The 27,044-nt window shown below is 39.5% G+C and overlaps 1 protein-coding gene across 16 annotated transcripts in view; it reads right to left on the bottom strand.

Moving 5' to 3' along the window:
- Positions 1–27,044, bottom strand: part of TTLL5 (tubulin tyrosine ligase like 5) — a 331,666-nt gene that overhangs the window by 267,649 nt on the left and 36,973 nt on the right. For all 16 annotated transcript variants that reach the window (XM_053601040.1, XM_053601031.1, XM_053601030.1 and 13 more), the window contains exons 7-10: positions 19,150–19,232; positions 11,059–11,128; positions 10,227–10,311; positions 964–1,065 (exon numbers count right to left, since the gene is read on the bottom strand). In XM_053601040.1, the coding sequence (XP_053457015.1) occupies positions 964–1,065; positions 10,227–10,311; positions 11,059–11,128; positions 19,150–19,232 (340 nt within the window). The remainder of the gene's footprint in view (positions 1–963; positions 1,066–10,226; positions 10,312–11,058; positions 11,129–19,149; positions 19,233–27,044) is intronic.

Genomic DNA, 27,044 nt, shown 5'->3' on the forward strand with positions numbered 1-27,044 from the left:
AACAATATCTTCTATATCTTTTTTTTTTTCCCCAAGAGACAGGGTCTCATTCTGTGGTGCATGATCATAGCTCACTGTAGCCTCCAACTCCTGAGCGCAAGTGATCCTCTGCCTCAGCCTCCCAAGTAGCTAGGACTACAGTTGTATACCACCAAGTCCAGCTAATTTTTTTTTTTCTTTACAGAGATGGGAGTCTCACTCTGTTACCCAGACTGATCTCAAACTCCTGGTCTTAAGCAATCTTCTCACAGCAACCTCCCAAAGTGCTGGGATTACAGGAGTAAGCCACTATGCCTGGCCCATCCTTTATTTCTTTTCTTTTTTTTTTTTTTTTTTGTAGAGACAGAGTCTCATTTTATCACCCTCAGCAGAGTGCCGTGGCGTCACACAGCTCACAGCAACCTCCAGATCCTGGGCTTAGGCGATTAGCTGTGACTACAGTAGCCCGCCACAATGCCCAGCTATTTTTTTGTTGCAGTTTGGCCAGGGCTGGGTTTGAACCCGCCACCCTCAGTATATGGAGCTGGTGCCCTACCAAGTGAGCCACAGGCACCGCCACATCCTTTATTTCTTAAGGTTAAGTTCCTAGAAATGGAACTGCTGGGTCAAAGGGAACAAATATTTTCAAAGCTTTTGCTATGTTTCGCCAAGTGCTGAATTGACCTCATTTCTTAACTTCTAAAAAGTCCCATATGCCTATTAAATTCCCACCCCTAAGTCAAGGGAGAGAAGACAATGAGGAAGACAACTTGCGAAGGCAGATTTCGAAAGAGAAAGGTGATGCTAAAACGGGGGTGGGGGGGGATGGAGAAGCAGCAGCAAATACGCTTCAAAACTGTTCCATGACCCTGACAGCTTGCCACATATGTTACATGGAGGTAAAAATGTTATCCTTCAGCACAACGTGCTAACTTTCCACCTCTACATGACTCCTCTGACTTCTGGCTCACTCACAGCCAGTACCTGACATAGTCGCCACTCTTCTTATTCACACTGTAGTTTGTCAGGTGCATGAACTGGTTCCGAATGTTCTTGGCTCCTTGATCATATCGCACAGTTGCAAACCTGACAGAAAGGACATAGGTCAAATGCCAGGAACAGAGGTTCAAGGAAATAGAGGCTAGAACTGAGGATCAATGAGGTAACAATAACAAAGGAGGGTGACCGCGTTATCTAACGAATATAATATTACCTTTAATTCAATCCTTAAAGCAATCTTATGGAGGAGGTAATATATCTAATTTTTAAAATAAATGTGTAAAGTAGATGTAACCTAGAAAGATAACTTGCCCAAGATCACACCAACTCCAAAACCCATAGTCTTAACCATGAGATGCTGTCTCTCTTATGTAGAATGTTCACACCAAAAGGAAGAACAAAAATTGGAAATATAGCTGTTCACAACCTGGAAATCGTGTGTAGGATGCTGTGAATGATGGGGCGTTAGCTGAGAAACACCTACTGAGTACTCACATAGTGTCTGGTAGTATGGCATTAAATTAAAAATAAAATAAGCTGAAAGGAAAAAAATACAGCACCGCAATATAAAGACTTAGACCTCACACCCACAGAAGAACAGAACTAATCTATAACATCCATTTAAAAAGAACAACAATGGCAGCGCTGATGACAGACAGCGCAGAACAGCACAGTGTAAGGGACTAATTCTTGAATTTGGAAGGAAGGCAAAAGACACAGGGATTAAACATGGAGCCCACTGAAAACTGGGCAGCAATTTGATACCCTGGACTATAGTCAAAAGAAGACCAAAGTATAAAATATATACGCCTCTGAAGGAAGTTACCAGAGAAAGAGAAAAGTTCCCAGCAATGTTCAATATCAATTAAAGGACACTCAAAGCAAACAGTTATGGTAAATATGAATCCCCATTTACACACCACTATAACCATATCGCCCTTCACTAAAGTGGTTTTCCCAAGAGGCATATCCAAGTGTGTGAAAAAAAACTGGAAGGCCACAAGTTTATTTTTATATGATTTATAAATGATTTACATATGCTTACCCAGACTACGAAGTCAACATGAATTTTTACCACATTAAAGGTCAGCATTTAAAAATTTTCCTCTTCTTTATTTCTTCTCACCCACCCATTATCTCCATTCCCTAATTCCCTGTACCAGAAATATACAAAAGCCAAAGAAAAAAGTTATAAAACAAAAAATAAAAAACCCCAAATAAACAAACATTAAGCCAGGAAAAGGATGTGGACAAAGAGAAAATGTTGACCAGGACAAGGGTTTGATGAGCATTCTCTATACTATAGAAGGACCTCAGATTTTCTAGACACGTTCAGCAGTTATCACTTAACTTCTAGCCACATCAATCCCTGGTAAGTAAACCTGGCCTACACATCCCAATCTTCCTCTTACAGAGCTTCTCCAAGCAAGAAAAGATGGTCATTCTCTGAATTCCTATAAAATGCAAAGGGGGCCCTTGCTGGCCCCACAGAGCCTGCCTGGCTCAACCAGACATTACCTCACAAGGAGTGACATACCTCCTGCCATCCTCTCCTCCAAAAGAACAGTAAGTTAGAGGGAGGGAGAAGGTTCTGCTTCAGAGAAAGAGGCTTTCATTGCACCTAATTCTAAGTACCTGGTCTAACTTGGTCAGCATGAAAAGCCTGCTAGAAGCCTGTAGTGGGTTGGAATCTGGTACCCAACACATCCGTCATTCCTACATTCCTCTCCTTAAGAGGGCTGTACCTCTAAAAAATTCACTTTTCTTCACAATCTTCCTTATCACTGGAGCATTTTATTCTGAACCTTAGCAAGGACAAGATTACTAATGTCATAGATTGGACTTCTACAGAGCATAAGCAGCAGTAGGAAGTAAGAATTAAAGAGAAAAAAATATGCTAAGTTTAAAGAAAAAGTTCTCCCAAAGGGTGGAAGTGCAGCACCCTGTATTTCATTTGGCCCAGCTGGGAATACAGAAGACCGTGGAGGAACGGTAGGCAAGTGTGTTTACGTTTCCTCTAACTCAGTAAGATCTTATGGCACTCACTAAAATCCATACTAAATAAGCCATAGTCATCTCTGGTCACCATTTCCATTTCATCGTCTAGATCAGAGGTCACACTAGTCTTAGTTCTGACCTACAATCAAGGTCTGAATAACCTACAAAAGTTTTTTTGTTTGTTTGTTTTTCTTTTAAATTTGAATTACTTGACCAACATTTAAAAATCAGACCTTCCTTCCTGCAGCTCTGTGGAAGATAGTGAATGAGGTGAGAAGGCAGCCCAGAGGCGGTACAAAAAGGTTATCTAAGTAGGTCAGTTGCCCCACAGGGTGTCTAAATCCACACAAAAAGGCATTGGAGTGGTACAGTACCCCAGCAGGGTCAGGAGACTGGTTACATACAAGGGAACTGAGTAAATTAATAACTATATTGAAGACGTTGGAAGCCAGATTTCTCCACTGTTGGGGAGAAAAATATGGAAGGAGAAAAGCTAGCCTCAACTCTATAGTTTTGAATTAGAATTTGAGGTAACAGTTATGAACTCCTTCTTTTCAATACATAGAGATAGAGCAATATAGATGTACATGCACGTACATACACATAGATATACAGTAGAACCTCCATAGGTGACCACAACCCTAACTGACCAACTCCATAAGTTGACCTAATTTTCATGGCCCAGACATGCACCACATGTCCATATCAGTATAGTAGTAGGCCTAGTTCCTTACACTGACTGCCTCCATATGTTAACCAGTTTGTCACAGTCCCTTGGGCTGTCAACTTACAGAGGTTCTACTTTATTCCCTAAGTCTACACACTGGGTGGATCTGAGAGCAGAGATGGCTCAGAGCAATGGGAATATCTAGCACCAGCTCTCTGTTAAACAGCAACCAGGCTCGGTGCCCACAGCCAGTGGTTAGGGCATTGGCCACATACACTGGGACTGGCAGGTTTGAACTCGGCCCAGGCCTGCTAAACAACGACAACTACAACAAAAAAGTTGCCGGGCATTGTGGTGGGTGCCTGTAGTCCCAGCTACTTGGGAGGGTGAGGCAAGAGAATCACTTAAGCCCAAGAGTTTGAGGTTGCTGTGACGCCACTCTACGGAGCACTCTACCGAGGATGACATAGTGAGACTCTGTCTCAAAAAAAAATTAAATAAATAAATAAACAAATAGCAACCAGTGCTTCTTGGAGGAATGGTTGATTCCCGGGATACGTCAGAGAAAGAACAAGATGAGCCTAAAACATCTTGTGCTCAAAGAATGATAAGGACATGTCAAAAGAACACAAAGCCAGCTTAAAGGGACTCTCATTGGCAATTAACAATGAAACTAAATCATGATAGTAAAGGATTACAGCCCACTACATAAAATAAGAATCCTTGTAAAAAAAATCATCATTTGGCAACCATCACAGCAATAATGGCAAGAACTTCAAAAGGTATTAAAATTATTGGGTGAAAATGAGATGAAGAATGAAATTTTACATAATTTCAAAGTAGCTCTTCATAAAATATTAATTACAAAGGCAAAGAAAAAGTAACTTTATAGCGAAGGAATATGGTAGATACCAATCTTAATCAAATGTTCAAATACCACTTAATAATTACATATCATCAGATATAAGGCAGTAAGAAGAAACAACATCACTTCTGTGGCATTCTAGCCCAAAATGTATAACCTGGGTCTAAATAACGAGAAATGCAAGACAAACCCAAATAGAGGGAAAAATCTACAAGAAAATTGGCCTATAATCTTCCGAAATGCTGCGATCATAAAACAAGGAAAGACTGAGGAACTATTCCAGACAGGAGGAGACTAAAAAGACCTGCCAGCATAATGTGTCTTTGATACCTTTTATTGGATCCTTTTGTTATAAAGGACATTACTGGGACAACTGGCAAAATTTGAAGACGTAGGGTGAAGGGTAGTTCTTTACACTGGTTTTATTATTTTTCTCTAAGTTCAAAATGGTTTCAAAATTAACAGTCTAATAAAATTGGTAAGTTTCATAATAAAAATATAGATGTTCAAGGATCCTTTAACAAACCAGATCAGTCAATAACAATATCAACAATTTGCCGGCATTGAATAGTAAATGCCTTTAGGTAGGACACGTGCTTTCCCATTCTCTAGTCTCCACCTGGCTAACTTCCTTCAGTGAATGTATTTGTGAGCATTTAAGTTTGTGACTTTTAATTTAGACCTTCACTTATTATCAAATTTCAGCCTATTTAGGTCTAAAAGCTTCAACACAATTTCTTTATAACAACAACCTTAACGATTTAACTCTTTACTAGGTATACCAGAACTAGGTTTGCAATACGTAGTCACATGTCATTTAACAGCAGAGATGTATTGAAAAAATATGTTAAAAGGTTCATTGTTGTGGGAACATCACAGAATGCACTTACACAGACCTAGATGGTACAGTCTACACACAACTAGGCTATAGGGCATAGCCTACTGCTCCCAGGCTACAAACCTGTACAGCATGTTACCGAACTGAATACTGCAGGCAACTGGAACACGCTGGCAAATATTTGCGTACCTAAACATAGAGAAGGTAATGCACTATGCTATGATGCTATGAATGCTACGAAGTCACTAACCAATAGGAATTTTTCAGCTCCATTATAATCTTATAGGACAACTATCGTATATGTGGACTAACACTGACCAAAACATTGTTAGGAGTGCATGACTGTCCTTACCCTAACATAGGCTGAAATTTGCATGAATTAAGTCTTGACCAGAGATCAAGATTCAGGAACGCTTTCTTGATTGATAGATCTTTAATCTTACTTTCTTTGCAAAAACTAAAACCCTGGGTACTATTTCATGACCTACAGATGAATATAAAACTATATGCCCTTTCTTTTTCCTACAGTGACAACAAATATGGATTATCTTTATTCTGACAATAAATTCTTATATCAAAAGATATGCCTCCTTTCACTTTCTAATGTTTCTGAGAATCAAAACAATTGTAATAATTTGTCTAAAAGTGTTGAATGTGTTAGGTAGGTATTTGAGAAGCATTAACTGAAATGGCACTGAAGTTGCTTATTCAAGATCTTTTTCCCATATGGAACCAAAACAAGAAGATAAGCACACAGAGTTAATAGGATCTCTTAAAACTCTCTTCTCCTACTGGAAAACAATTTCGTTCTTCTAAGAATAGGACACCAGATATCTTTTTTTTTAATTAAATCATAAAGAGGTAGATCATGTATACATTAGTCAGAGTCACAGATAGTTTAGATGTAGGACACTTAAACCCCTTCTTTGATAGTTATATTTTCTAACAAAAATTCACTACAAATGTACAAAGAAAAGAGAAGACCAGCCCTGAGCAGACCCTGGCTGTGAACCATGAGTTATCTTTCAGCAGGTGCAGCCATTTTGAGCCAGAGAGGCCTGGGCAATGAAGAGATAGCACCTCAGGCAGCCTTGCCAGGAGCCACTGGGTTTCATCCTGGCCTGACCCAGAAAAATCTTATGGAGGAGAACAAGAGGCCCAAGAGCTCTCTGATCTGCTGTCAACCAGCTGCAGCCGAAGAACTGCCAAAGTGCTGCAGTGACTAGGCAGCGCCCTACAGAGCCGTCTGGGAGGGGATTACCAGCCTGATCCCCTGTCTTTTGAGCCAGAAATGACTCAAACTTCACAAACAGCAAAGGCCTGCCAAGGAGTGTGACAATGAGCACTGGAAAGGGTTTTCTCCCCTTGTTGGTGTCTCTTCTCCCCACTTGCTGCTGTGGCAGATTCTGGACAGTGTGCAGCCTGTGAGGTAATCTGAATTCCTTGGCAGTCAGCGAGTACCTGAATTCTTTCAAAACCACAGGAATCCAGCAGAGAAAAGGTAAATATCCCTGCAGAGCCAGTGTTAATTAGCAAGGAAGGCTACTGAAGAAGGAACGGGGGTGGGGAAAGAGAAAGGCATTAGGAATGCTTTGGGGTCTTTGTTCTGACTGGACCATCTCAGTGTCCAGTCACACCTCTAGAGCATGGCAGACTCTCTCGGTTTCCTGGATGGGCACTCACATGTCTCCTAAGTTGCTGGTGCCACCTCTCTTGGGTCTCTGACAACATATTTGATTTTCAACTCAATTTTGTTTTAATTATTTTAAACTTTCTATTTTTATTGTTTGAGTAAAAATTTGGCTGTTAGTTCTGTCTCAAAAAGGGTTTGGCAAATCATTTAAACCCAATATTGGATCCACCTAGAGCTGTAAAATCCAGGACAAAATCTTTTTGGATTCTACCTTTGACAGGAAAAAGAATCTGCACCATTTTGGTAGAGAACAGCACCATTCTCTGGAAACTGAGTGTCCCCTGCTGGTGCAAAACAGCAGCATGCAGGTGAAATTCCAAAGCAGGATGGACCTCTGAGGTGCTACTACAAGAATCACAAAACAATGGACCCAAATACCAAAAAGACAATTTCATTTTAATACCTCTTCAATATTTTACCCACATGTAAGAAAACTGTGAGAATTCTCCTACTTCCTATGTGAATAAAACAAGGACAACTGAACACATCTATCTATAAAGAAACAAGGGTCTTTTTCTTTTGTAGGTTTAAGAAGGTAAAAAATTTATACAAAATAATTTATCACACAAAATAACTTATTTTACAAAACTGCCTCATGAAACGAACTTAATCTGTCACCTTGCATTAGAGATCCAAACAGACGTGATATAGTATATAAAAGCCTTCCTTTCTAAAGAAGACTACTAATCAGTTTGCCCACACTGCTGTTTCTTTAGGAAAGATGGTTTTCCTTATTGAGCCTCAAAATACAATGACCTAGTGATCTCATCCCAAACTGATTATCTTCAGTTATGTCTACATAACACGTAACTCAAAATTACTACAAGCTGCAGATCTGGAGATGCTATAGACTGTTGCTGAATGTAATGACAGAGTTGAGCAGACTCTGAGTCTTAAAAAGAAACAGGTAAATGCCAAGATACAGAGGGAGTGAAGACACAGGAACTTAGGCACATTGAAATTATTACATTGAAGAATGTACTTCACATGATTCCAGCAAACAATCCATCATATTGCTATGTATGGGCTTTTTTGTAAAGCTTTGATAATGTGTGTATATTCATAAATACGTTCAGAAAAAATTAACCAAAGCCTTGAGAACTTGTTTTTTAGTTCAATTTGGTCTTAGCTGTTAAAAAGCTGTTTTCCTAATTATTTTCAGAAAGAGCATCATATTTATTTATTTATTTTCAGTTTCTGCTGGGAACAAAAGAGGAGTTACTCAATACAGTGGATTCTGACTTCCAACACACAATTAGCAGCCAAAGCACTTACGAATCTGAAGTAAAGTCTAAAAGAAACACTGGTACTGCTCTTGTTTTGTGTTCTGAACCATAAAGGTCTTAAAACTATGCCAAATTTCCCCAACTCTTAATATTGTGGGTGAAATATCTTTGAAATATTAAGCAAAACATACTGGCATGGTATCCTTGAGAAACAGTGAAGCATAACCTTGGTATCTAAGTCCAATTTGTGGCAGGACATAATTAGTTCCTAAGCAGGACACAGGAAACGAGCTGAGGTGAGAATGGGTGGAAGGAAGAGAGTGGAGAAACTGACAGAAGAAGGAGAGCTGAGAAGTCTCAAATTACAAACTCGAAAATCCTCAGCACCCTGCACATCTAAGGAGAAGTCTGTGGTGTATTTTCACTTTCATTTTGCTCTAGATTGTATGGGGACTAGACCTTTGTACCTAATCTTATGCATCTATACTGAAAAGCATGAGGGCACAAGCATCTACAACACTACAGAAAGTTTCTTTCCTATAAAAACCTGACTGGAAGCAGCAGTCAGTTCACGTACCAGTGCTGGGTCTAACCCTTTATCCAGTAACGGGGAGATGTTTTAGTTCTCCCTAATCTCAATTTTCAAAGGACAGAACTAGACAGTTTAGGTAGTCCTCCCTGTTCCCCGGGCTCAAATTCACAAATATTGGTTAAGAATATGACGGGACTTATAAATGCTGTCACTGCCACCTAGAGGCGAAGAAAAGACAGGGCTCAACCAGCCTGACGCTTTGGTTAGTCCGTTCTCACTCTGATTCTAGAATATATCATAGAACACATGAAAAAACATTAAGTATATGAAATAATTAAAATACCATTCTAAAGTAATGGTTGTCAGAGTGTGACAACATTTCCTAAAGCACCCCCCCATAAACAGGTAGCCTTCTTTTATCCATGGCATTTCCTATCTTCAAACTACATTTTCAAATATACAGTAACATAACATAGATCATGCTTTTTTAGTTGGTCCTGACTGCTCACAGATGCAAACCACCTCAAAAACTGCTATGCTCTATAACAACAAAGTCATTATGCATTTAAAAAAATTTCAGGGCAAACTAGTTGGTCAAAAAAAAATGGATTTGTCAGGGAAAGAACACAAGCATAGTAAAGCTACATACTTATTTTAAACAACTCAAGAGTATACAAAAACATTGCCACCTGTAAAATTCCAGATAGGAGAAACAAAACTCAAATTACAATTTGAACTTAACCTTATTTGTCACACTACCTTAAAACTTAAAAAGCACCATAAGAAAAAGAGAACAATGTATAAACAACTACTGTAAAGTATATAATTTGTATGTTTTTTAAAAAGCATCTAATACTCCCGAATCATGAGAGGGAATAAAACATGAGAGGGTCTTGAGCTCTGGAGTAATATCCATGAGTTCAAATCCCCTTTCCATTACTGAATAGCTATAAGCTCTCAGAAAAATGACTTAAACTCACCTCGAAGTTTCAGTTTCCTCAACTGCAAAAATGCATAAACTTTAAGGCTGTTGCATTTTAAGGATTCATTTAAGAATTAAAATAAGTGCCTACTATATAACAGGTAAATAAATGAGTGATTTTTTTCTTTCTAGATCTATTCTGAAGAATGATGGTAAATTATCTTAATACCATGGGGTCTTTGTAACAATTGTCATTGCATGAAAACACCATATGATCCTGGATTCCTGCTGGGAAGGGTGTGTGTTTACACATACTTATGTGTGGACATGCGAGTGAAAGTGTAGACTAATAAGACTGATTTCAGTAATATGAAGTCCACAGGGTATATACTCTATTTGCCTAAGATGAATATAACAGAAAGAAACAATCTGATCTTAATAAACTTTTTAATGGGTCCACTCTAATATACCCACTCTACCCCTCTACCCAAAAACAAAGTCTCTTACCTAGCCAATCCTTCTTCATAGAGATAGATGACAAGAGGATCATAGGAAGTCACGAGCACATAGAGGCGTAAGTCAAACTTGAAATCTAGAAAAAAAGTTTGGGTTCACAGGAAAAACTATATGAAAAAAAGAGCATGTGCAGGGGCTCACGCCTATAATCCTAGCACTCTGAGAGGCCGAGAAGGGTGGATCCCTTAAGCTCAGGAGTTTGAAATCAGCCTGAGCAAGAGTGAGACTCCATCTCTACTAAAAATAGAAAAAATTAGCTGGGCATTGTGGCGGGCACCATGGTCCCAGCTACTTGGGAGGTTGAGGGAGAAGGATTGCTTGAATCCAGGAGTTTGAAGTTGCTGTGAGCTGGGCTGACACCATGGCACTGTAACCTGGACAACAGAGTAAGACTCTGTCTCCAAAAAAAAAAAAAAAAAAGAAGAAAGAAAGAACATTCCTCTTCTCCACATGAAATACATACTGTCCATATACCTTGCCTTTTGAAGATAAATACTATAACACATAATTGTACTATATATGTACATTGTGCTATTGTAGCGTTTAATGCATATATCTAGTTCAGTTTTTTATATATATGCTGTATATTTTTCATATAGATATATGAATTATTATGTAACCTATAAAGCCTTTCTTTTATATTATCTCATTTCATCTTCAAAATAATCCCACGAGGTAGATATGGAACAAGCCTCATCTCTAGAGCCACAGGTGCTAAGAATTTCACACTAGCTTAATAAAGACTTACTAAAGAAGACTACAAAAAGGCTAAAAAGTATAGCAAGATCAATCCCAATCTCATCAAGGGCCTAACAAAACTCACCATCTATAAGCAGGGGGTTGTTAATGTAACGGGAGACCAGGATGTTCTCTTCCAGGGAAATCTGGTTTGGCTATTGAGTAAAGACAAAGAATGAAAAAGTAGAAATGCAAAGGAACCCTAGTTTACAGTTAAGAAAGCAACATTCTTAACCTTTTAAGAAATGATAATACACAAAACTAAACCTCTAAGAAAAGTTTCCCGCCAAGGTACCCATATATTCAATTGGCCACATAACACATCATTTCCTTAAATTCTGTGAGTATCCAATTACAATGGAGAAAAATAAATTTATACAGCCCCTTTCACATAATAAATACAGCCTAAACAACTTTAAAGATTTATAAACATGATATTAAATAGCTACACGCCAAAAAAGTAAGAGTTACTTAAAAATACATAAAAACTTGCTTTCTCCCAATGTAAAGAATGATGGAAATTTCAAAACGCTGTCATTATTCTTAAATGAAGGCTTTCATTAAGTTGTTTATAGAGAACTTACAGATCCACAATGGATCCTAGCATTTCCTCTGTGAAATAAAATGGGTGTTTGACTGAGTCACTTATGGGCACTTGCTAAGCAACCATGTGTAAAAACTGAATTAGGTCTTTTAAAAGATTTCTTCACTTAAAAAGAAGCTGTTCAGCCTTGGCGCCCATAGCAAGGTGGTTAGGGCACCAGCCACATGCACTACGGCTGGTGGGTTCAAACCCGGCCAGGGCCTGCTAAACAATGACAACAACAACAACAAAATAGCCAGGCATTGTGGCGAGAGCCTGTAGTCCCAGCTACTAGGGAGGCTGAGGCAAGAGAATCATTTAAGCCTAAGAGTTTGAGGTTGCTGTGAGCTGTGATGCCATAGCACTCTACCAAGGGTGACATGATGAGTCTCTGTCTCAAAAAAATAAAAAAATAAGTTGTTTATACCATAAGTAGTGAGTACCGCTGGACATTATACAAGGCACTGAGGATGCTAAGGCAATAAAGAAAATAGACAAAATCTCTGCCCTTGTAGAACTTAAGATTTAGTAGTCCCTATCCCTAAAGTATTTAATATTTAGGCAAAGGGACAGAAAAATATATAATTTATGAGAACACAAAGCAGAATATCCACAAATATAAAGATATCAGATTGCAAAGTCAAAGGTAGACCAGTCAGATAGGCCAGCTGGGGAAGACTTGTTCAGGAAGACTAAGTGCAAAAGTGAGAGTTGAAAGCTATCGAGCATATGTGGAGAGGAAAGGAGGCCATCATGGGAAGGGGGCATCCACAAGTCCAGTCGAAAGGTAGATTCATGGTCCTGGGGCTTACAGACTAAATAACAAAGGCACAGTTAGACAACTAGGAGGGAGTGACCCCAGTGACAAAGGAATCTGCACCCCTAGCAAGGGGTGCATTTAGATTTAACATGGTAGGAAGCAGGAAGTTATTATGGATTCCAGATTAAAGATACAGACTCGCAAATTCAAAAGTTTGTCTTTGTAATAATAAATTTCTTACCCTATAATTGTTCATAAAATAAAAATAATTTGTGACCCATAATATTATGAACAAGCACAGTGAGTAAGTCTAGAGTCAGAATAGTAAGATTCCCCTCTTAGTTCCCACTCTTGCTATCTCAAAGTCAGAACATAGCTCTCACAATCCATTTCTATGCATCATATGGACACAATGACACCAGTACTGAGTCATCCCTAATGGACTTAAGCACCCATGCCATTTCCTGACTCCCTTACATTTATTTCTTGAGCAGTTTCTCACAAGTACTATCTCCATTTTGAAGCAGCTTAGTAAGAATTGATGCAATGATTGTTCGGCTGCAGACAGTGTCCTAAATCTAAAATTAAACAATCACAGCTCCTTACTGAATAACACTTTCAGGTCACAAGAGATATATACAGCCACTCAACTTGCCTCTAGATCAAAAAATAAACTGGTAGTGGTCTTCACTCAATGATACACCTACCCAGGCCCGTATGCTCTCTTCCCTTCCTCACTGTGCACATTTATATCCTTTGAGTTACACTTAACATAAACTCTTACATTATTTAGGTAACTTTAATACTTGTTCTACTCTCTTTACCTCTCCTTTCTATCTGCATTGGGAATTAAATTGTAAACTCATACAAAAAAATTTGGTTCCAGAATATACAGGATGTTCCAAAAGTCACCCCTATAGTCACCCTACATAGGAAAATGTGAAATTGCAGCTAAATGTACCTTTATTTATAAAATAGTCATGACAGAATTTTACAAAATATTTATAAAATATTCTCTTCCTGTTGGCTACCTCTTCGTAAAATTCTATAAATCTTGTAATGACTACTTTGTAAATAAAGGTACATTTAGCTACAATTTCCCATTTTCTCTATGTATGACAGTTATAGGGACACCCTGCAGTTTCTTTGCATAGCCTTATACTCTGAATAGCAAGTAATGAAAACTTTTTGATATCTTGAAGCCTGTTTCATCAATCCCCAATTAATTTATTTTAAATTATTTCATTTCCAAGCCTCCCAAATACATTAAAGCAGGAATCTGAATGATTGAGAAAGCTGGAAATACCCATTTTTCTAACTGGACCTTAAGATTAAAGCTTACGGTATCTGTTAAAAGATTATAAAGTAGGCTGATACAGTGATTAACGGCACATACTCTGGAATAAGTTACACTTGAGTTACCTCATTGACTCTACCACTTACTAAGGAACCAATAACGATGTCACAGGGTTTGAATAAAGATTAAATGAGATTATGTTTAAAAGGAATAGTGGTAGGCACATGTTAAATTCTTGGTACAAATCAGTTATCATTAGTGTTGCATACTTAATAGTATACATGTGGTTCTAATTACTAAGTTCCACAACTCAACAGCATTCATTACTACATGCTACATGCCATTCTACTAAGAGCAGAGCACTGACTTATAATAAAGATAAATAAGAATTAGGAAATATATATCAATTAGGAGAATTTCTCAAAAGGTTTGAAGGAGTACCAGCACTTCTGGTACACAGAAGACACTTCCTAAATATTTGTTCAGTAATGAAAAAAACAGAGAGGACCTAAGATAAAAATATATAAACAAACAGAAATGAGAGTACACAACTATTGTCACAAGTACAGGAGTGAACAGAGTGACCTAACACTCTCCTGATGTGTTGAAAATCTCAGGGATTATGTGAATATTGTATTTACTGGCTTGGCACCTAGAGCTCAGCGGCTAGGGCCCAGCCACATACACCCGCACTGGCAGGTTCGAATCCAGCCAGGGCTTGCCAAACAACAATGACAACTACGACCAAAAAATAGCCGGGCGTTATGGCGGGCACCTGTAGGCCCAGCTACTTAGGGAGGCTGAGGCAAGAGAATCTCTTAAGCTCAAGAGTTTGAGGTTGCTGTGAGCTGTGACACCACAGCACTCTACTGAGGGTGACACAGTGAAACTCTGTCTCAAAAAAAAAAAATTGTATTTACCATGGATAACATGTAGGACAAGGATAAAAATATCGGACTTTCATAATCAAATTCACACCTTAATCAGAAAACACTGGGTTTTTCCCTCCTCCATTTGAGTACTAAATTGGGAAAATATGGCATTTAGTCATGGTTACTGAAGGAACTATAGCAAACACAGCTTTGTTCCTCTAAGTTGTATTTCTAGAGTTAAAGGTCCTACTATTAAGATACCTTATTAGCCAACCAACCGAGATGTTTCCATCTGTAGGAGTTCACAATTCTCTCTTCGGTATTACATAAAGGCAATGTCCTTTCTATCCTTTATCCTGTTCTCGGAAAGGTAAAAATTGCTATTTACGAATATTTTCCAAAAGGTTATGACTATTACAGGGAAGTTTTAATAACAGGCCCTCTCACTCCAGTGGGAAGACAGGGAGAGATGTTTTCATTTGGCCCTCACAACTCACTCCATCCCCCATGCCAAAATCCCTCGCCTACTCACATTAGTTCTGCTCACAGACCCTCCCCCTCAGCACTCCCTGTCTATCCCCCTCAAATCTAAAAGGAAAGCAGGCAGCAGCCTTGGAAAGAGTTACTTCATCCAATTGGCTAATGGGTCACATATTCCATGGGAAAGGATCCAGGTATGCAAAAGAAGGGATGGTTAGGCCTTCTGTGTAAGGGGAAAGAGGCGTATTAACAACATGGTTTGTACGTCTGGTAAAAGGTGATAAAATCCCAGTTTTAGGGTAAAATGAGAATGCTGTCCTATTATGGCCACATATTGCCAGCTCCCCTCATGCCTGCTGGCATCTTCCCAGGCTTCTGTCTGGCACCTCCACTAAATACCTACAAGAATCAGACTCATTCCAAACCTTTGCAAAGGAGGAGGGGGAAAGGCAAAAGATTCTGCCAAGTGCTTTGATCTATGCAGGGGGTCTCAAGGGATTCAGCCCAGGGAGGGATGGGAGGGAGGAAAAGACTCTACTTAGCCTGCCAAACACATTCTCTAAAGACATGTCACCCCTTTGAGACTCAGTATCCAGTGAAGACTTAGGGCACGGGGTTCTCAGCCTCACCAAGGAAACTTTAACTTTTGTATTCTTTATGATGCTAGCTTTAAAATAACAAATCACTAGGGCAAAAGAGCATTCTAAAAGAAAAAAAGTCCCAGATGAGCTGGGAATAGATTCTATTTTTTTTGACTCATGTCTAAGAAAATAAAAAGCAAATTTGTACTATAGTTGATTTTCAATAGCAATTCCATTTGGCAGCTAAAACCCAAACCCAAACTAGTACCGTCTATGAGATTCAAACAACACTGGAGCTCCTGGCACAGAGCTGAAGGAAAAGCGGCTGGAGAGGAGCTTTCACGCCAAGGTCAGAGCAGAGAGAAAAAGAGACAGAGCCAGGGCCGATGTCACATGAGACTCAGGGTAAAAGGCCTCCAGAGTGACCCAGGCCAGGTAACAGTACATGTAGCCTGGACCTGCGACTGTAGTAGTTGCTCTATCAAAATCAAAGCCTATATTTATTCACCATGAAAGATGTAGACATCATTGTTTACTGTACATTGTTTACTTTAATTCAGTGCAGACTGAATTGAAAGATTTTCCCAATGTGAAAGACCTCTCAGAAAGTTAATTTCTGCACATATAGGAAATGGCTCAATGTGAAAAGATAACTGGGGAATTTAAGATAGGGTCCTAGACATATAGACATCACATACACCTCCCCCTACCTTTCCTTCCAGAGTTCCAATGGAAGGACAAAAAGAATGTTTTTTAAAAGAATGAAATGAAAACAAAGCTAGAAAAAAGTAAGAGAAGCCAGAACAGACCAAAGAAGTTTAAGGAAATCCTAAAAGATAGAAAGCAGATGGGCTCATGTTGAAAAAACAGAGCAGAGGAAGATCCAACCCAAAATGTCAGGGGTGAGAGTGCTCCTCCCAAGGAGGCCCCTGCAAGGTTCCAAACTGGTAAACAACACACATGAAGAACGGGTGGACCAAAGGACAATAATTGATTAACAAAGAGCACCTGGAACACTGTGATACCAGTAGATGTGTGGGGTCAGGGATCTGACAGAGAAGAATGGAACTTGAGGCCACTCTATCCCGAAAGGAGAGGAAAAGTAGTTCTGCCCAAGAGGAAAATCACCAAAATCTTCCTCTCATTCACAATAAGGCCCATTCTATTTTGGCAAGGTGGAAGGGGCATACTCCTCACACACATCCTCACCCACAACCTTCTAAGGCAAAATCTGACAGTCACCGTGCTGTGCTCTTACACAAAACAAATCTCTTCCAGAATGATTGTAGGGAAAGAGTCCTACACAATCACAGGAGAAACCACATCAGCTGCCAATTTAAATAAGCCCAGTCTTTTGTTCATAAATATGGCCCCAAACCTAAGGATCATCAAAACTGCAAAAATCCAAAAGCAATAAAAAAGACAATCCCAATGAAATTCAAGAACAGAAGAAAACTTTATAAAAATTTTAATTAGTATCTTCAGAAAGATGGACAGGCGATTAACAACAGGCTGTTATTTGTTAAAAAAAAAAATAAAAATAAAGCAAATCAGAAAATAAAGAGTTTCTATAAAACAAAATATGATATCCAATATAAAAACACAATAGATAAATAACAAAATAAAGAGAGCTCAAACTTCTAGTGATCTAGAAGTTGAAGACAAGGAAAAGATAAAGAATTAAAAAATTAGAGTGGCTAGGCACAGTGACTCACACCTGTAATCCCAGTACTCTGGGAGGCTGAGGCAGGAGGATTGCTTGAGCTTAGGAGTTCAAGACCAGCCTGAATAACAGAGACTCCTGTCTCTAATAAAAACAGAAAAATTAGGCAGGCATTGTGGGGGGTGCCTATAGCTAGGATTACTCTGGAGGCTGAGGCAGAAGAATCGCTTGAAGGTTCTTGAGGAGTTTGAGGCTGCTGTGAGCTAGGCTGAGGCCATGGTACTCTAGCCTGGGCAGCCCAGTGAGACTCTAAAAAAAAAAGAAAGAAAGAAAGGAAACCAATAAAATTAAATAGAAAAGTTAACATGAAGAGAAAGACCTAAATTTCCTCAAAAAGGAGTTTTAAAAGCAGATACAAAGATGGTAAGAGAATAATTTTCCCTAAACTAAAGAAAAACTCCAGTTTCTAGACTGACAGGGCCCACCAAATGTCCAAGAGAAAGAATGGGAAAAAAAGTTTGTCTTAAACACTAGTTAAATTCCAAAATCCCAATGCTATAAAGTCCGTTTCTATTGAGTTTAAATTTTCTACTCAATTTATAAAGCAGTGAAACTGAATCAATAGTTATTGAAGAGAATGTAAATGTAAACATTTGAAATATAAAAATACCTGGGTGAGGGGCTCTTCTACAAATGGAACTTTACCCTGGAAGGGAGAACAATGTAACCTAAAAATTGTACCCTCATATTAATTTGAAAAAATAAAAAAAAACTCAAAAAAAAAGGAAATATAAAAATAAAAACTAATCAAACTTAGAGATGGAATGTGGAAGGGAAGGTAGACTATGATGGAAGTGCAACAAATGTCAAACTGAGAATTAACAAATACAATGCAAAGTCAAGAAAAGAGGAAATACAAACTAACTACATTAAGTTTTTAACTATTGTTATAAGTCTGAGAAGTGAAATGAGCTGGGATTTTATTTTATTAAATTTAAAATAACTTTTAGGCTGGGCACAGTGGCTCAACACCTGTAATCCTAGCACTCTGGGAGGCTGAGGTAGGAGGATTGCTTGAGCTCAGGAGTTCAAGTCCAGCCTGAACAAGAACAAGACCCTTTCTCTACAAAAATAGAAAAACTAGCCAGGCATGGTGTCGGGTGCCTGTAGTCCCAGCTTCTTGGGAGGCTAAGGCAGGAGGATCACTTGCGCCTAGGAGTTTGAGGTTGCTGTGAGCTACGATGCCATGGGACTCTACCCTGGGTAACAGAATGAGACTCTACATCAAAAAAAAAAAAAAAAAACGAAAAACACAAAAAAACAACTTTTAATGAGAATTTGCAAAGAATCAAGATACTGATGACTTTTGAAAAAGAGAATGTAGATGAAGAGAAGAAGAAAAGGAGTAAGGGAAGGAAAGGGAAGGGGAAGGCAGCAGAGGGAAGGGGAAGGCAGCAGAGGGAAGGGGAAGGCAGCAGAGGGAAGGGGAAGGCAGCAGAGGCAGCAGGAGCAGCAGCAGTGATACTAAATTAATGTTAACCTGCTTGACAACTTTAAGAGCAGGAATGCAAAGTTCTGCTCATAGTAGAAACTAAACATATATGCTAGCAATTAATGCTTAGTGCTAAGGAATTAATATGGCAATATACTGAAAGCAGAAAAGGTACCGCTTTTCTACTAACACAAAAGGCTGCCCTCCTCCAAAATGTGATCAAGTGACTTTTTAAGCTATGGACTAACTGTTAGAGCAAAAAGAATTTCCTTCCAGTAAGGTGAACAACAGCCAACTTATATCCACCCTAACTCAATTTTAAATGCAGATTTCAGAAGGACACATCTGCTCTTAATGAAATGGAACCATATTAGTTAGTGTTTAGGACAAAGGGTGAGGGAAAAAAGAACAAATAAGAAAAAAAGTTTGACATCTGTTGCATACTTACATTGTTGATCAAGTAGACGCCCCGCCCTCTAGAAGAAGCCACTGGTTTTACTATCCAAGGTCCCCGGTCCTTTGAATATGAATCTGCACAAAATATTGGGAGATAAAAAAGGGGAGAAACAGAGAGAAAGAATGAACATGAATTTATTGTCTTAACTTTCGATAATGGTTATTTACTCAGGGACCCCCAAAATCTTCCAAATTTCTAAGTGGAGGGCAGTGCTAAAATTTTGGACTACCCGTAAAAAATAAAAATAGGAGGTGGAAGATGAGGGAGAGGAGGGTGGAGAGGGAGAGAGGAAGGAAGAGAAAAAGGGGGGATAAGAGGGGGAAAAAGAGGATAGCAAAATTACCTACATAATTATCTCTCCCACCATTTCCCCTCTTTCTTGAATGAGAAAATAAAATAAGGCAAACATCTGGATTTGAATCTATTATTGTCACAAATAACCTTCAAGAATCTTTGAAATTCTCATCTCTTTTAACTGAAGGATCTCCAGGAAACAGTGACAATGTTAAGTCAAAAGCTACATCTCCCAATATGTAGCTCTTAAATAATTCCTTTGAGCTTTTAAGAAAAAAACCTCCTTAAATCAAGCGATGTGCAATTAGAGGAAGGACAATAATTTACAAGTGATTAAAAGGTGTAATTTGCCTCACTGCCTTCCCGGGTTCCACTTTATACTTTAAGATCTTTGGATCCTGAGAAGAGAAAGCAGACAACTGATACTAAGACTCCTAAAGGCTTATAAACGGTCTGGGGAGAAGCAAATGGCTCTGAGTTCTCACATCCCTGCAGAAGAGAGGTTAACTAGTCCTTACTCTCACTATAGACGAAATACTTCAGGTGGCAGCAGTGGTTACTTCTTCATTGTAGGAGGGGAAAAATGGAAGATGAAAAGTAAGAGATGTAATTTGTCATGGTATTTTTCTTCACTGAAAGAAGAGTGACAGGGAAGGAAGAGGTAAATGTAGGAAAATAAACCAAGTAAATAGAAATGTTTCTGAGTAGGTCTCACAAAGATTTCCCTTTTCCAAATTGCCTAGGTTGCTATTAGCACCATTTCATTTAGAATATAACATAAACCTTCGGGCGGTGCCTGTGGCTCAAAGGAGTAGGGCGCCAGCCCCTTATGCTGGAGGTGGTGGGTGGTGGGTTCAAACCCAGCCCCGGCCAAAAACTGCCAAAAAAAAAAAAAAGAATATAACATAAACCTAATAAAGCTTCCCATAGTTGATGTTTCTCTGGTTTGAGTTATTAAGAGGCAAGTACTTCCACCTGTGTGCTAATCTGCCTACCCTCTTCCCCCAAATAAGCACACAAACTTCCCTCCACCCTGCCTCTGGGTCTACACCAGGCATGCCTTCAGGAGGAACAAGCTTGGCTCAGCTCCTCTCCTCCAGGACTTGCCAGCAACTACTGCTTCTTTTGCTTTCCTCTCCCTGTCTTAAGAGCCAGTCTTTTCGAGGGCTCCCAACAGGAACCTGACTTTGTCAGTGCTACAAACCATGTTGCGGAGGGGAAAAAAGATGTCTTTGTCCACTCTCACCCTTCTTCTCCTGCCTTTTCCCTTGATGCAGAATTAACAGAATTAGAAAAATTTAACATACCACACAAAATTTAAATACGTGTGAAATGTTTTATGTACAAGATTATTCAATGCTGTATTATAATACCAAAAGATTAAATACATTATAATGCGTCTATATAAGGGGTCAACAAAGTTTTCTTATAAAAAGCCAGATAATAAATATTTTAGGTTTTGTGGGCCATGCAACTTTTGTTGCAACTACCCAATTCTGCCACTGTAGCTTGAAAGCAGCCATAAACTATATGTAAACAAAGACACGTGGCTGTGTTTCCATAAAACTTTATACACGGGGGCGACGCCTGTGGCTCAAGGAGTAGGGCGCCAGTCCCATATGCCGGAGGTGGCGGGTTCAAACCTAGCCCCAGCCAAAAACCAAAAAAAAAAAAAAAAAAACTTTATACATGGGCACTGAATTTCATAAGATCGCCACGTGCTACAAAATTTTATTCTTCTTTCAAGTTTTTTCCCAATGATTTAAAAACAGGCAGAGAGCTGATCTGACCCCAGGTCTATAGTTTGCAGACATCTAATCTACACAACAGAATACGAAGCACACACACAAAACAGGAACTGATGCAGAATGATCTTGAAGACAACCTGTTAAGTGAAAAAAGGAAGGTGCCGGGAAATGCATATTGTATACTCCAATCTGTTCATATACACCCACAAATTATTTACTAGTAAAAGCAAATCTCTAGAAGAATATGTAAAAACCTAGTAACACCAGTCACCTCCAAAGAGGAGAACTAGACGACTAAGGAACAAGAGAAAGGAGGCTTTTCACTGCTTACTGTTTTATAATTCCTTTTGTATCATGGGGCTATATTATCTTTCAAAAATATTAATATATATAATTTTATTATTTTTTTTGAGACAGAGTCTCACTCTGTTCCCCTGGGTTGAGTGCCTTGGCGTCGCAGCTCACAGCAACCTCAAACGCTCGGGCTCAAAGCAATGCTCCAGCTTCAGCCCCCCAAGTAGCTGGGACTACAGGCACCTGCCACAACTTCCGGCTAGTTTTTCTGTTTTTAGTAAAGACAGGCTCTTGCTGTTACTCAGGCTCGTCTTAGACCTCCTGAACTCAGGCTATCCATCCACCTCAGCCTCCCAGAGTGCCAGGATTACAGGCATGAGCCGCTGAGTCCAGCCCCCAAAATATAATTTATATAATTTTCAAGTCCTGAAAATATGTATAGAAGACATATTTGCAGTTAAAAAGAACAAATTAAATCCCATAAAGTGAGGTCACTGAATATACATAACTGTACAGTTTACATAATTTTTTTCATTTTGCCATTTTCTCCAGATTCTGAGGAGACAACAGATTACCTGAGTATAGATGCAATTAATATTAAAACAAAAGGCCAGGCATGGTGGCTCATGCCTATAATCCTAGCACTCTGTAAGGCCGAGGTAGGAGATCTCTTGAGTTCTTGACCAGTCTGAGCAAAAGCAAGACCCCATCTCTATTAAATATGGAAAAATTAGCTAGGCATGGTGGCAGGTGCTTTTAGTCCCAGCTACTCAAGAGGCTGAGGTAAGAAGATTACTCAAGAAGCTGAGGTAAGAGGACTGCTTGAGCCTAGGAGTTTGAGGTTGCTTTGAGCTATGATGCCACAGCACTCTACCCAGGGGGACAGGGTACAACTCTGTCTCAAATAAATGAATGAATAAATAAATAAATAAATATTACAAAATGATCTAACCTTCATTCATTTATTACCTCTAGGTATCTAATCTGGGTTAAATCAGTGTGGTAGGTGTGGGGCCTGTGAAAAAAGATAGTGTTTATCCTTACAAAGATTAGACTAGCAGAAGAGACAGGCAATGATAATTATAGACACTGGAGTTATAAAGATGTAGTACAGGGTGCTATAAGAATGTCTGAGAAAATGCCCAATGCTGTCTGAAGACAGTGCCTCTACACTGACAAGCACAACTAGAAAACTCTCATTTACAGAAAAGGAGAAATCTAGCTAACTGTAATTTTTGCATGTAACACACTATTTAATCAATCCTACTCTGAATTAGACTTATCAGAAGTGAACGCTTCTTCTGGTGCTTCACTATTATTATGCTCTTGAAATTCTAAATATTCAAGACTTGTCTTTCATGCTAGGCTTTTTTCCTTGATTTGCAATATTTCAGAACAAGGACCAATTACTTTTACAGGTTCTAAAAATGTGAGTAAGAAAGAAGAAAAATCAAATGATGAGGCAGGGCAGAGAGCCCAGGAACCTCTACCTCAGGGTAAAGATGCCCTAAATAGGTTCCACAACTCTTACACACCTCCCCTTCCTAGAGTGGCAATATGCTTGGTCCAATGAAAAGAGCACTGAACCTGGAGTAGAAAGACCCAAGTTCTAATTCGGGCTTTTTAAGTATATGACTCCATGCATCATTTACTTAAACCATCTATTCTCATCTTTAAAATGAAGGTATTTAATCTGATTTTCTACAAGGTCTCTTATAATTCTAAAATTATGATTCTATAAATTTACTGATTGTTTTGAAATCTAGTCATCTGTATCTAACTGGCTGACATGAAAATTCGTTATCTTAGAATCATGTCTCAGTCTTTCTTGGATAGCCAAAGAACACAATTCCAGGGAAAATTTTCTGATACTGGCACCACCACATCTTCATTGTTGCTTTCCTCTTTCTGCTGAAAAGGGGACCACTTGGGAAATACGGTTGCAGTTGGCAACAAATCCTTAGGTTCTCCAGGGTCAAAGACCTCTAATTCTACTAAAAATAGTAACTGGGATGATGACACCAGGAATGTAGAAAAGTCTGTGCCATATAATGCCAAGCCTTATACCGTAATATGTAACTGAAAACAGTGTGGGGAGTCTCCAAGCTTTCACATCTCTGGAGATACTAATAGGTCTCTGTGCTAAATCTCCACAGAGACAGATTTAAGGTTTTCTCTTTTGAGAAGAAAACACTATAAATTAGAGATACCTTGGCCGGTATCTCCAATGTCTTTAGGATTGTCATGTCCAATCTATCAGTTCTCTTTGAAAGGTCCTTCAGCGGCTATTCCAAACCCTTCCTGCCCTTTTCAGTTACCCAACCCATCCATAGGCCCCTCATTCATGGCACAAAACCTCATCAGCCTCTTCATCAAGGAGGCCAGAAATAGTTAAATAAGCCTACTTAGCTGTTTTTCTCTCCGTCTAAAATGTTATCTGGAGCACCACTCAGCCTTCTCCCTTCCCTCCTTTTAGGGGAGACATGTTTGCTTCCACTTCTCTTTGGAATACTCACTCTTCTACTTGGGCTCTTGATGTAACCCTCTCCTGCTTCTTCTGAGACCTCTTTCTTCATTATATCCTTCTCTTCTCTGATCATCTGCAGTGGTTCTTTTCTTTCTTATTCTCTCCCTTAATAATCACATCCATCTCCATACCTGCAACCTCCAGAATCTAGATCTCTGGCCAGAACTCAAAGCTGCCTTTACAACTCCCTACGAAACACTAATCACAACATGAATGTCCTACAGATACCCAAATGCACACCTTGTCCAAAATTTAACACATCTCTTCCCCTGTCACAGCTCCCCCTGTATGTTCCTAGTTACATCCCTCAGTTAAAGACCTAATGATTCTCCTACCTTCTCAGACACAACACTCTGGAGGCCTCTTTTACTCGTGCCTCTCTTCCCACATCTAGTTAGTGAATCTTGCTTACTCCCCCGCTTGTCATTATCCCATGAATGGATATTCATGCCTATCCATTCCTTGGTTCAGTCTATGAACCCTTCTTATCCACATCACTGCAATAACTTTCAAAGTGACCTTTCTTCTCTCTGCTTCTTCTGATTCATTTCACACAATGATTTTTCTAATGGCCAGTCTATTTATGCCTCTTTCCTTCTCAAAAATCTATTGCTCATCCTCAATTAAACATTGTAGGACCAGGAACACAAGAGTCACGGAGAAAAAAGAATATCTGAGTTGTGTATGCTAGATGGACACCAAAGGAAAAGACGAGAACTTTGAACTGACTTCACAAAGAAGAACCAAGTCTCTTTGAAAGAGGAAGTGGTGGGAATAGGTGGATTTCTCCCTAAGTAAACTTAGCAACACAATTTAACTGATGATGTTGGATTTCTCCCACATGAATTTAAACATAAAGGTCACGGACCCCAGACAACTGGCACAGAACGTGTGACACTCCGGCAACACTGAAACCAAGAAGATTCCTCTTTACTATTCTGTCTTCCCTGTCTCCTCTCATGCTGTGATCTTTGCATGGCAACAGCACTGAGTGATTTGTACTGGGGATCAAGGAACATCCTTTGCCTACAAGAACTCCCCCAGGGCTAAACGTGGTGGCTTTAGGTTGTGGCTGTAATAATGCTATGTGTTCTATTGACCTTTCAAACTCATTTTTGTTAAAAAGGAAAACATACAAAAGGGTGAGTAACACACTGAAGAGCAAATTCAATAGAAACACCGGTCTGACTTGAGCTGATGGAGGAACTCTAACTCTATCCAGTCGTCTGAATGAATACCACCACCCCCGCCCCTGACCTCCAGAGGGCCAGAAGAGAAAGCTGAAGAAGAAATGGCAGGCGGAGGGGAAAAAAGATTTTCAAGTAAGATTCTTGAGACAGGGAATTACCCAGGGCTTTAATTTCTTTTTTGAAATTTATGAACTGGGAGAGTTTCCTATCTGGGTTCACTCTTTTATGTTGCTGACATGTTAGCTGAAGCACTTTTTGGCCGCTATGTTGGCTTATTATATAATTTTTTAATTTTTATTATGTAACAATATAGTTAAACATAATGTGAAATAAGAAATAGTATTAAACATTTCTTAATCACCTATCAGGCACCATTCCAAGTGCTTCTCACATATTAACCTACTTAAGTATCCTGACAACACTACCAGGTTAGCACTAGCAACAGGCCCATTTTACAGAGGAGGAAACTGAAGCACAAAGTTTGAGTCACATGACAGGCAATTCTTAACTACAGATTTTCAGCTTTGAGCGCACTGTAGCTGTGAAGTTGATTCATTTAATTAGTTGCTCTCTGTGACCCACTTCTGTGGGCAATGAAATGCCAACCCATGGTCCCAGCTGTAGTGACTAATCCTGTCAGAGAAATGGCAAAGCAGGTCCTGATAAAGTGCTGGTCTCTTCTCCCAAAAGATAAATACCCTACTGGGTGACCCAGTCAGACTACCAAGTCCAACTGGTTAAAAGAACAAAAAGTACTGGGCACGGTGTCTCGTGCCTGTAATCCCAGCTAATCAGGAAGCTGAGGTGGGAGGATCACTTGAGCCCAGGAGTTCAAGGCTACAGTGAGCTATGAGCATGCGTGCCACTGCGAAGAAGAGGAAGGAGAACCAAAGTCAGAATGTCTAGGAAGAACTCTCTTTTCTCTTCAGGCTACTTCCTCTATCCAGAAAACAGGAATATTCTCTTGGATTTCTTGAGAGGAAAACTGTCTGCCTGTTCTGTGTGTCTTACCTGACGTTCCTCACAGAAGGGACTTCTCTCAGTGCTGCTACTGGAAAATGGTCATCACTGCAGGCTGACGGTGTCTTTAGCCATAGAGCACAGAGGGGAAGAGCACGGGCTCTCAAGCCAAAAGGCCAGTGTAAACCCCAATTCTACTACTTGCAAGCTGCATAACATGGAAAATTTCTTAACCAATCGATACCTTAGTCTCCTCATCTGTAAAACTACTGTAGAATAGAGGCGCCTCTTGAAAGAGTACCTAGGAGCAGTGCCTGTGGATCAGTGAGTAGGGCGCCAGCCCCATATACCAAGGGTGGCAGGTTCGAACCCGGCCCTGGCCAAACTGCAACAAAAAAAGAGCCGAGTGTTGTGGTTGGGGCCTGTAGTCCCAGCTACTGGGAAGGCTGAGGCAAGAGAATTGCCTAAGCCCAAGAGCTGGAGGTTGCTGTGAGCCGTGATGCCACAGCACTCTACCGAGAGCGACAAAGTGAAACTCTGTCTCTAAAAAAATAAATAAATAATAAAAATAAAAGAGTACCTAATAGAAAGTAAATGTTCAATAAGTGTTAGCTATTAATATTGTTGCTATTTAAACTCTCAACATGACCTGCCTCACACCTTCTCTGCCTCTTCTGAGCACAAGCCTACTGAGACAGGCTCAGCCCCTGCGGAAAAAACCCTAAAACAGACTGCATCTCCACCTGGGCCTAGAAAGGTAAGTTCACAATAAGGCAAAATAAATAAGAAGTCAGAGCCATGCAGCTGTTGGTGGCAGAGCTGTGACAGTATGAATAGGGTCCCCTGAGGCTTGGCACTGTTATAGCACAGCGA

This window comes from Nycticebus coucang, chromosome 9 (assembly GCF_027406575.1).
Source record: "Nycticebus coucang isolate mNycCou1 chromosome 9, mNycCou1.pri, whole genome shotgun sequence".
Lineage (NCBI taxonomy): Eukaryota > Metazoa > Chordata > Mammalia > Primates > Lorisidae > Nycticebus > Nycticebus coucang.